This window comes from Lagopus leucura, unplaced genomic scaffold (assembly GCF_019238085.1).
Source record: "Lagopus leucura isolate 7727_CA_CO unplaced genomic scaffold, USGS_WTPT01 Super-Scaffold_100002, whole genome shotgun sequence".
Classification (NCBI taxonomy): Eukaryota; Metazoa; Chordata; class Aves; order Galliformes; family Phasianidae; genus Lagopus; species Lagopus leucura.
This window is the reverse complement of record NW_024962263.1, coordinates 90,383,149-90,393,808: the sequence shown is the minus strand read 5'-3', so window position 1 is coordinate 90,393,808 and position 10,660 is coordinate 90,383,149. Positions and strand designations below refer to the sequence as shown.

The 10,660-nt window shown below is 52.0% G+C and overlaps 1 protein-coding gene across 2 annotated transcripts in view; it reads right to left on the bottom strand.

The window, feature by feature from the left end:
* Positions 1–10,660, bottom strand: part of LOC122178905 (1-phosphatidylinositol 4,5-bisphosphate phosphodiesterase gamma-1-like) — a 16,804-nt gene that overhangs the window by 703 nt on the left and 5,441 nt on the right. For both annotated transcript variants that reach the window (XM_042869456.1, XM_042869457.1), the window contains 27 exons: positions 10,206–10,290; positions 10,036–10,116; positions 9,921–9,955; positions 9,062–9,134; positions 8,855–8,956; positions 8,650–8,768; positions 8,488–8,573; positions 7,901–8,021; positions 7,618–7,786; positions 7,242–7,361; positions 6,926–7,033; positions 6,595–6,782; positions 6,142–6,342; positions 5,708–5,827; positions 5,425–5,608; positions 4,999–5,076; positions 4,539–4,642; positions 4,256–4,352; positions 3,946–4,012; positions 3,146–3,309; positions 2,708–2,804; positions 2,372–2,596; positions 1,992–2,140; positions 1,366–1,480; positions 918–1,079; positions 528–616; positions 245–429 (listed from right to left, as the gene is read on the bottom strand). In XM_042869456.1, the coding sequence (XP_042725390.1) occupies positions 245–429; positions 528–616; positions 918–1,079; positions 1,366–1,480; positions 1,992–2,140; positions 2,372–2,596; positions 2,708–2,804; positions 3,146–3,309; positions 3,946–4,012; positions 4,256–4,352; positions 4,539–4,642; positions 4,999–5,076; positions 5,425–5,608; positions 5,708–5,827; positions 6,142–6,342; positions 6,595–6,782; positions 6,926–7,033; positions 7,242–7,361; positions 7,618–7,786; positions 7,901–8,021; positions 8,488–8,573; positions 8,650–8,768; positions 8,855–8,956; positions 9,062–9,134; positions 9,921–9,955; positions 10,036–10,116; positions 10,206–10,290 (3,324 nt within the window). The remainder of the gene's footprint in view (positions 1–244; positions 430–527; positions 617–917; positions 1,080–1,365; positions 1,481–1,991; positions 2,141–2,371; positions 2,597–2,707; positions 2,805–3,145; positions 3,310–3,945; positions 4,013–4,255; positions 4,353–4,538; positions 4,643–4,998; positions 5,077–5,424; positions 5,609–5,707; positions 5,828–6,141; positions 6,343–6,594; positions 6,783–6,925; positions 7,034–7,241; positions 7,362–7,617; positions 7,787–7,900; positions 8,022–8,487; positions 8,574–8,649; positions 8,769–8,854; positions 8,957–9,061; positions 9,135–9,920; positions 9,956–10,035; positions 10,117–10,205; positions 10,291–10,660) is intronic.

Genomic DNA, 10,660 nt, shown 5'->3' with positions numbered 1-10,660 from the left:
CACCACCCCAATGGACCCACCACCCCAATGACTCCACCACCCCAATGACTCCACCACCCCAATGGACCCACCACCCCAATAGACCCACCACCCCAGTAGACTCACCTCCACAATGGACCCGCCATCCCAGTAGACTCACCTCCACAATGGACCCACCATCCCAATGGACCCACCACCCCAGTGGACCCACAACTCCAAGGGCACCACCCAAATCTGGGTTATGGGGTGAGCAGGGGGAACTCACTTGCGGTTGCGGACCTCAGTGAGCTCCATCAGCCGCTCTTGGGCTGCTCGCAGTTCATCGAGGCGCTGCTGGTAGCGTGAGTCGCAGTTGTTGGTGCGCTCATAGCTGGAGACCTGGCTGGAGAGCTCGCTGGCACGGTCCCGCAGCTGCTGGATGGATGAGTAGAGGTTCTCCTCGTCTTCCTCCTGCTCCAACACAAAGGGATGAGGCTCATGGAGTGGATGGGGATTGATCCACTGGGGAAATGAGGAATGGGTGTTTCCAACTTGTCCGTGATGCTTACCTTGGCATTGATGATCTCAATGTGGATGAGGAGTGCGGCCAGCTCCAGGTCCTCTGTGTAGCTGTTCTTCAGTGGCACCGACCGGTAGCCTGGACACAACACTGGGACATGAGCTCAGCCCCACAGCAGAGTCCCAGTCCCTCACCATGGTCATAGTTGAGTCCCCAAATGGCTGATGATGATGATGGTGTTAAAGAAACATGTACATGTGGTAGTTAGGGGCACGTTTTAGTGGATGTTCTATGTTGGTGGTAGTGAACTCATGATTCTATGAGTGGGCACAGTAAGGATGGGTTGATGGTTGGACTTGGTGATCTTGGAGATCTTTTCCAACCTTTATGAGTCTATGATTCTATGATAATGATGAGGGTGTGGATGGAGGAAGCATACCTGTTTTGAGACCCTTAATGGGGAAGGTGGCTTGGGCCAAGAAATTGGGGTCACTGAACATGTCCTCCTCGTACACCACAAAGCGGAGGAAGGCGAACTCAGGGTTATTGATATCGAAGACAAACTGCTTGAAGAGCCACACAGGGTTGAAACCATTGTCAGCTGTGGGGTGAGGTCAGAGCAGGGTTAGACACATAGATAGCACCAACACAGCACCACTGCTCCCCTGTTAATGGGGGATGCCTTTCCCCTTTACTCCTCCTTGAAACCAGTCCCCATCACCCACATTTGAGCAGTCACAGACATGGGTTGGACTAGATGATCTTAGTGGTATTTTCAACCTTATTCTACAATTCTATTTCCAGTAGACTTCCAGTAGAACCCCAGAAGGTGTCTCAGTGACACCACCTGTCCTCTTGGCATAGGAACTAGGTGGGAGGACCCTTACCTACAACATCAGTCTTGTTCTTGCTGTTGTCATACTCGGAGCCACACACCTCTACCTCCACAAAGGGGCACACAATGCTTCTTCCATTTTTGGGAAGGTGCCGAGCACCAAGAATCTGTGGAAGGTAGAGGAGAAAGAGGAGAGTGAGGTCCAGCCATGCTGGACCAACAAAGGACTTCTTTGGACAGACCTATGGCTTGGTTGGTTTGAGTCTGCCAAAATCTTCATGACCACAATTAGCCACATCAGACCTTATTTGTGACCTTGGACTCATTTTAGCTGTTTCTGCAGAATGATTTGAAAAACTTTTGCTATGTCCATGCCATACTGAAGAGCTGGTTGCCTACATACTGACTCATCCCGGCTGTAACACCAAAATGACCCAAACTTTGGGTCAACTTTATGCAATTGTGGGATTTTCCCCTCAACGTTTTGGAGTTCTTCCACAATCTGGAAAAATTATGCAAGAAAGCAACAGACTCAGCAGATCATGGAGCAATGAACTTCATGGAGCAAATATGGGTCTTAAACATGTAGAAATTGACCCCAAACTTTGTTTGGAAGAACTGAACCGTCATCTCGACACTGGCCAGCTTGGAATGGACTTGCCAACCTTGCCCACTTGCCTGCAGCTGCACTGTGATGGGCTCCACAATCTTCAGGCTGTTCTTGTCGAAGGGGTCAAACGTCTCATCCCTCATGATGTCAGGTTGTAGGACATAGCCACTGCGACCACCGAGCATGAAGAGTGCCTGGTTCAGCTGCATCGGCTTGTCTATGGCCAGGGGAAAAGCAGGGTTCAGGGACCCTCCAGTTGCCCTGAGCAGAAGGTTCTGCCCTCACAAACCCCCTACTAAATCTCCCAACCCTGGGTAGAAGTGCATGAAACAACCCCAACGTTGCATGAGAATATCCCCATCGAGATGGGGACAATGGTTGGACAGCTCATCTAAACCACGTCCAGCCACGGGATCAGTGACAAAGCCACCCTGGGCATGGGATTTACCAGGCGTCTGGAAGTTGAGGGCCACCAGCTGGCTGCCGCAGATCCACATAGGCAGTGGGTCGTAGTTGGAGGAGTCCAGGCGCTGCCCTTTGGGGTAGATGCGGCTGAGCTGGCGCCGGTTGTACTGCAGGAACTTCTTGCCCTTGCTGCGGTTGGCGTACTTCTCCGCTTTGGTCTCCGGGAAGGAGGACATATCCCGGTAGCATGCTTTGTCTGTGCCGATCTCTGAAAGCACAAAGGTGAGCATCAGTGGAAGACGCGGGGTTCCGTGGGAGCAATCCCTCAGACCCCTTTCTTCCCCTCCTCATCCCATCTCTACCCTTTTCCAGCTCTTACTGTCTTCATCAAACGGCACGGGGCGGCAATACACAACCAGCTCGGAGAGCTCCAGAGCGATCTTCTTCCTCCGCTCCATAATCTTCCCCTCTTGCATCTGCACAAGGAAAAATGGAATCTGAGACTCTTCCATCGATGGGGATGCTCTGTAAACTACAGTCCAATCGCTGTGGGATCCACCAACATCCACTGAAATGGACCGACTGTCCATTAGTGTCCATCCACCATGGGATGAGACATCCACCAAAATCCATTGATGGGGATGATCCCTCAACCACAGTTCATCTACCATGGGATGAAGCATTCATCACCATCCACTGCTGGGGACGATCTGTCCACTGCTGATCATGAAATGGGACATTAATCACCACCCACTCCATTCCATCTCCTGGAGATGAGGATGTCCACCACCACCTGCTGTACCCCAGTGCCCCTCACCCTGGCATCGGCGTTCTGCGTGGCCTCCCTGATCTTGGCCACCCACTCGCTCAGCTCCTCCTGTGTGTCAGCGGCCACGTCCAGTGACTGGGCTGCGTGGGACATCTGCTGGGAATGGATGGTGAAGACAAATGGTTTGGAGCTCCTCCCGTCTTTGGAGATAACTATAAGGACATCAGAGGGGGCTTTACTTGAAGACATTCCCAATGGATGGCTCTGTGGAGCAAACGAAACCTCATCGGTCCTGCTCCTGGGTCCCCACCTGCCCTCCCCAGCACCCCCCAAGTTCCTCCTCCTTCGAGAGTAGTCCCAGATAGTCAAGCACAGTGTGAGAAAGTTGAACCCAAATGCCTGTTAAACTGTTGTCAATTCCCCAAAAAACACTGGAAGTGAAAGCAGCAACCATGATTCACCACAATTAACAGTTTCACCTTCACAGACCACTGAACCCCTCTAAATCCTTTCAACATCAGCCAAGTGCCCCCAGGTTCTGTTGCACTGAGTGACATGGTCACAGGGATGGGTTGATGGTTGGACTGGATGATCTTATCTGTCTTTCCAACCTTAATGATTCTTTGAGTCTATGAATTCAGCCCCAGAATGCCCCCAGCATATCATGCCAAGTACGACGCCCTTCCTTCTCCCCATCTGGACATTTTTGCAATGCAAGAATTGCCATCACCTATCAATTAGTGGTTCACCCCATATTTATGGTGAGTTTGGAGAGCTTCAGCTCATGGTGCTGAGCTCTTGCTTGGGGCATGAACTGCCCCTGTTAGGGACATGTTGGTGACACTCACCTACGTGGCATGATGGCACGTCGATGAAGCCCTTCAGGAAGTTCCCCAGGGGGCTGTTTTCCGATGACTGCAAGAGAGGAAAAAGGAGGAATTGGTGAAGGACAGCCCAACTTCCATCCAACCCTCCATCCAGCCCTCCAAATCAGCCAATTCCAAGCAAAACCCAAGAAAAAAAAAATGCTTTAGGCAAACTCCATTCCACGGAGCATCCCATAGCCCCAGATAAGGGTTTGGGTTGGATTGGTACTGGGAGCATTTCAGGTGGTCTCAGTGAATGGGAAAAAGAAGATGACAGAAACAGCACACTCACAGCCTCGTCCTGCTCCTGTGCCTGAGTGCTGACGATTTCCTCCACATAGTTGGCTGGGAACCACAGCTGTTTCTTGCCCCCATAGTCCCCTCGCCACCTGCAAGGGGTGAGAGGATCAAGGCAAGAGGACCAATTGGAGGGGTATACGGGATGTTAATGCTGCATGCAATGTCAAGGAGCAATTGGAGAAGGAAGGGGAAGACAGAAAAGGAGGTCGTTAAAACAGACCACAGGAAGATCCCTGCCCATGGCAATACTGCCCAGGGCACCAGACCACTCTTACCAGCCACCATCCTGCTTGTCAACGTTGTGGATGATAGCTTGCTTGCAGAATGACAGCTCGTCCTCCCGCTGCGCTTTGTAGTCATAAAGAGCCTTCACTGTGCACTGAACCACCAAGGAGAGGGACACGTGTTACCACCAAGCTGGGATGCCCAGCTGATGTCCTGGATGCCTCACCCCCCAAAGTATGTCCTCTAAAAGTCTACACAGTAAGTGAGACGCGATAGAGGGGACACAAAGGCTGTAGGTGCCTGTGGTCCCACACAACCAGCATATTCCTCTTCTGAGTTCCCTGTTGTGGAAGAAAGCTCCCAACCGCTTTATGTGACTGGATGTGTTCATTAAATGTTGAGATGTGGCACTTAGGAACGTGTTTTAATGGAGTAGTGAGCACAGTGGTGATGAGTTGGGCTTGGGCTTGATGATCTCAGAGATGAGATCTAACCAGCTCAGCCTCTTACCCTGGCCATTGGCATCTTGTTGGCCTCCACATAGAAATGGGGTGTCCGCACCTCATACAGAGCTCCATAGTCCAGCTCCTGCAAGGACAGACATCAAAAGAGGTCATCTGGCCATGGACATGGATTATGAAGAATCACGAGGGAAAATGGGCTATCGCATGTGGGCCAGAGGAGTATGATATCTGGAAAAGGGACCCAATATCCCTTTTACAGCTAATTGGAGGGGACTTGTGGATAGTGAAAATGTTATAACCATAGCCAGTGGTGGTGGTTTGAGTTGGAATTTGGGCAAATCTCCTTTGCTGTGCAGAGACCTGGAGAAGATCTTCCAACCACAACAAAGATTGGGATGGAATTGGTTGCCCATGGCACAGAACTACTTCATCCCCACTGTCTCCAACTGTTCCCACCACTGGAAGCACTCACAGTAGTGCCCATCTTCTCCAAGGTCTCCTCATTGATGGGGTAGCGCAGCTTCATCTTACGGTACAGCGGATGCTTCTCATAGTAGCTGACGAGGTCCACCAGGCTCTCAAACTCAGCTGAACTACCCAGCATGAAGAGTCGTCCCTCCTGCTGGATGCGGCAGTGCTTGATCTTCCCCTCCGCCCTGAGGCCAAGAGAGCAGCCAATGATGTCCCCAGCTCTTGGAATGGAGCCACAGGGCCACACCTGGCCAGCCTGGAAGTGTTGGGGTGGCCACACTCACCGGAATGAAATGGCATAGGAATTGGGTTCGCTCCGTTTTCGCACCAGGAAGGCTCCATCCCGAGGGACTCGCATCAGCATATGCTCAGCCTGCAGGCGTGTCAGGCTGGCATGATACCACCTGGATAGGCACAACAAGGAGGCAATAGGCTGGCAAACCCCAAATCTGACATAAGCTGCAATGGAGTCAATGTGGGAAGGGATGAGGATGGTCAGCGCAAGGGTGGGATGAGTGGTGGAAGAGGATGGTGGACACAAGGATGGGACAAACAATGAAAGAAGATGGTGAACCTAATGGTGAGACAAGTGATGGAAGAAGATGGAGGACCCAAAAGTGAGATGAGAAATGGAAGAGGGTGATGGACACAAGAGTGGAACAAGTGAAGGAAGAGGGTGGGGGACGCAAGGTAGCAATGGGCTGGGTTTCACCCTCACTCTTTGCTCTCGTGGGCATTGGGCTGGGGCACGGGGTCGGTGAGGCGCATCTCAAACTCATTGCAGCGGAGTGGCACCTCACGGTAGTGGCAGATGAGACTGTAGAGGCTGTCAAAGACCAGGTTGTCTGTCAGGTAGAACTTGGTGGAACCAGCCTCCTGTCGCGAGTGGATCCTGCAGTGCTGCACACGGTTTGATCGCCTGCCATGAAGGAACAAGGTGGGAGTGAGTCAGTTCAGATCCATGACCGTGACATGCCATGCTTAAGGATGGTCTGGGTTAAGGCACCACAATGCTCAGAAAAATGGTGTTTTCCCTCAGAACACTATTTCTGCCTCCAAACTGGGGATCTACTGGAGGCAGCCACCACATGCTTGGTGTGCTGCTCAGACCAGCTTGGAAAAGATGCGATCCTGCCATCCACCCCAATGGAGGTTGAACTGGGGGTCCTACCAGAAGGACAGGGTGTAGTCACCCACGAAGGTCTCGCTTTCTCGCACCAGGAAGGTGCCATCCTTGCCTCCCGTCTCAGTGCAGTATTCATGCAGCAGCTTCTCAGCGATCTGCCGCCCATCACGGCCACCTCCCAGCTTCCCATGGAACCATTTCTCCGTGAAGTGCAGCTCGTTGTTGTTAAACTCCTATGAGCTCACACAGACACCAGACACACCTCAGCGTTAGCATTCCCATGAGCAGTTGTCGTTAATCTTCTCCCTCTTCTCATGCTGACTCCCAATACCCCCAAATTCTCCCACCCCATGGCTGCATCCTGTCCCACACATACCTCCTTCTGCTCCACCTCCTCTTCATCTTCATTGAACTGGTAGCGTGATGTCTCCTCTGAGTAGTAGATCTTGTTGCTTGTCAGTACAAAATAATGCGGGCTCCAGGTCTGAGAGGGAGGAATAGCATCACCAGGGCAGGGAGGATGGGGGCATGGTGGGATGGGGCTTTGAGACTCCTGTTTCTCCCCTGCATCCCCCATGGCATTGTAACGGTGCATTGTGCCCACCCCAAACTCCTGGTCTCTCCCCTCCCAGGGCAGCCCCATCTGACACATCCTGCTCTGGCCCCAGCCATCACTGCGTGGAGATCCTTACATGGTCAATAGGGTCTTCGAGGTAGAGGATGCCATTCTTTATGGAGTTGCTGATGTCATTCTCTGAATAACTGGCAGTGGAGACCTCCTCGTATAGGTTCCCTTCAACCAGCTTCTTGTGCTGAGGACAGCCCAGAAATAGGAACTCAGCAGCCCATCATGCTGAGCTCCCAGCCCTAATTCACAGACCCACCATTACCACCACCACCCATTCCCAATAGACCTCTCCTTGCACAGAACCTTGACATCCTACTGCTTGTGCATGGAGAGAGAATTGCTTCTAAATCCCAAGATTTGCGGGAATCATCTTCTCTCCCTGCCCAATGCAGTTCTTGCCCCTTCTGCAAAGAGCTTTGGGTTAGAGCCTGGCCCCACACCTTGATAAGGATCTTCTTCTTCAGTTGGGTGGGTGAGGGCAGCTCATCAGCATTGATGTCAACCGGCTTGGTGAGCAGCATGTCCCCAAAGACCTTCTTGAAGTGGGAAGCCATGTTCCTCTGCTGGACGATGCTGCAGTGGTCTTCAATGGAGAGGATGATGGGGAACCTGGAGGAAGCAGGTGGGGGAAGTGGCTTGAGATGAAGATGAAGAAAAGGGGAGTTTGAGCAGCACATGCCTGCCCAGCCCAGAATTGAGGTGCTTTGGTGGGGCAGGGCTTACTCAGATGTGACAAATGCGTGCTCCTTGATGGTATGCAGCACGTCCAGGAATTTGATCTTGGAGGTGAGTGTGTGACCATGGTAGATGATGGGAAGATCATCTGGGCCATCCCAGCAGTCCACTAAATTAGGAAACAACTTGGTTAACACATGTTGCTCGCCAACTATGCACCAGAACGATGTTGGATATTAGGAAAGACTTATTTTCTAAAAGAGTGGTCAAACGTTGGAACAGTCTGCCCAGGGAGGTGATGGAGTCACCATTCCTGGAGGTGTTCAAGAAGTGTGGAGATGTGGCACTGAGGGACATGGTTTAGCAGGCATGATGGGGATGGGTTGGGGTTAGACTGGAAGATCTTAGAGGTCTTTTCCAACCTTTATGATTCTATGAGTGGGCACGGTATAATGGATCGATGGTTGGACTTGACGACCTTGGAGATCTTTTCCAACCCTAAGGATTCCATGGTTCTAACCCCCTCTTCCATTTGCCATGGAATGGGTGCAGGGGATAGTCCATCTAGGGCAATGTGAAGTGCTGGGGAAGCTCAGCATCACTGCAGTGTGCCATGGAGTATGGGGTGGACTCACACTCAATGCAGCGGCAGCCCATGCGCAGGCAGCGGGCATACGCCTCCAGGGAGGACTCACTGGAGAACTGGTCTCCTGTCAGGTACCTGCAGAGGCATAAGAGGGGATGCTTGAGGAGGGATTCTATCGAGGATCACTGAGGTGAGCCCACCCTGTCCTTACGTGTTGTGGGAGGAGGAGATCCAGTACTGGGACAAAGGGTGGTTCATCTCCTCAGACACCACACGCTCATACTTGGCGTCCATCACCATGTTCTCCTTGGAGAAGAGGTACGTGAGGAACTGGGGGAGGGAGGAAGCACAGAGGTCAGATTTCAATGGAATGGGGAGATCAATGGGAGGGGTCAATGCTGAACGGGTTCACTCACCTCATCCAGCTGGAAGGAGGGTTCTGCTGCATCAACGGAGCCATCCTTGAGGTAGGAACACATGTAGTCCCGCACCATGCCCACATCACTGGCCCACGGCTCCTGGGGTGCAAATACAGCTCCTTTTATGAGGTGCAGCAGTGGGAAGGGGTGTCCCAGGGGATTCACCAGGTCTGGGACTGAGAGGGGTCTCAAAGGACAACCAACCTTTTGGTCATGCAGAAGGAACTTCTGGAAGTCGTAGAGGGACACCTGGCACAGCTCAGGGCGGTCCACATTCCTGGGCCATATCAGCAGGAGGTGTTGTCCAAGGATATGAGGAAGAAGGCACTGCACTACATCACTGCATCCCTGGTTCCCATTCCTGCCCACATCCCCACCCACAACCCCACTCACATTCCTGCTTGCATCGCCACTCATATCCACAATCATATCCTGCTGTTGCACCCCTGGCACACATCTTCACTCACATCCTTGCCCGTATCCCCACTTGCATTCCTGCTCTCATTTCGACTCCCATCCTAATTTGCATCTCCACTTGCATTCCTGCTCACATTGGTTTCCAACCTCATTTGTAACCCCACTTGTTTTGTTGCTCACATTTCCACTCACATTCCCACTACCATCCCTGCTTTTATCCCAGTTTGCATCCCTACTTGCATCTCTGCTCTCATTTATTCTCATCTCTATTTGCATGACCACTTGCATCCCTGCTCTCATTTCTGTTCTCATCCCCATTTATAACCCAACTCACATTCCTGCTCATATCCCCATTTGCATCCCTACTCACAACCCCGCTCAAATTTCCACTCACTCCCATCCCTGCTCCCATTCTAATTTGCATTCCTATTGCATCCCTGCTCTCATTTGTTCACACTCCTGTTTGCATGACCACTTGCATCCCTGTTCTCATTTCTGCTTCCATCCCAATTTGCATCCCCACTCACATTCCTGCTCACATTTCCACTTCCATCTCCATTTGTATCCCTGCTCCCATCTCAAATTGCAACCCCACTCCACCCCTGCTTAGACCTCTGCTGCAGTCTGTGAGGCTCGTGGAACTCACCGTAGAGGGAAAGAGAGCTCCAGCTGCTCAATGACCTGCAAGGCAAAGGGGGGATGGGCTGAGCTGGCTGGAGACATGCTGTGATGAGCTGGAGTGGATGGGTCGTGGCTCTTACCGACTTCTGTGCATCAAACATCAGGTTTTTGTAGAACTGGATGAAGTGGGAGAAGGTCATCTCATTCCTGGCTTCCACCTCCTGTGGGATGGGTGGTGTGAGAGTGGGACTGGTGCAGAGACATTGGGTAGGGGCTTGAAGCCCCATTCCCCACGAAGTCAGGGACTTACCACGAGCTTGTCCCGCAGGAACCTCATGTTGGGCACTCGGTAGTTCACCTGGGGCAGCATGGCCTTCAGGTCCTTCACTGTAATGCTGCAAAACATAGTGTCAGAGAAGCAACCAGACCCTACATGTCCCGGATCCCCTGGACAAACTGCTAAGTTGGGCCCTACCCGAATCCCAGTATCAGCCCAGATTCCTGTTTGAAGCTGCAGATTCCCACAGTGGCATAGCACTGTCCAATTTGCTCGAGGCATTTTTGCTCTTTATGATTTATAGGGCTCTGGTGTGATTATAGGAGTGCTGAGTAGGGGGTCAGGGAAAAAGGGTGTAGCTGGGCATCTGTCCCACCCAGAGACTATAATAATCCCCATCCTCATCCCATGCCCATCCTCATTCTCATCCTCATCCTCATCCTCATCCTCATCCTCATCCTCATCCTCATCCTCATCCTCATCCTCAT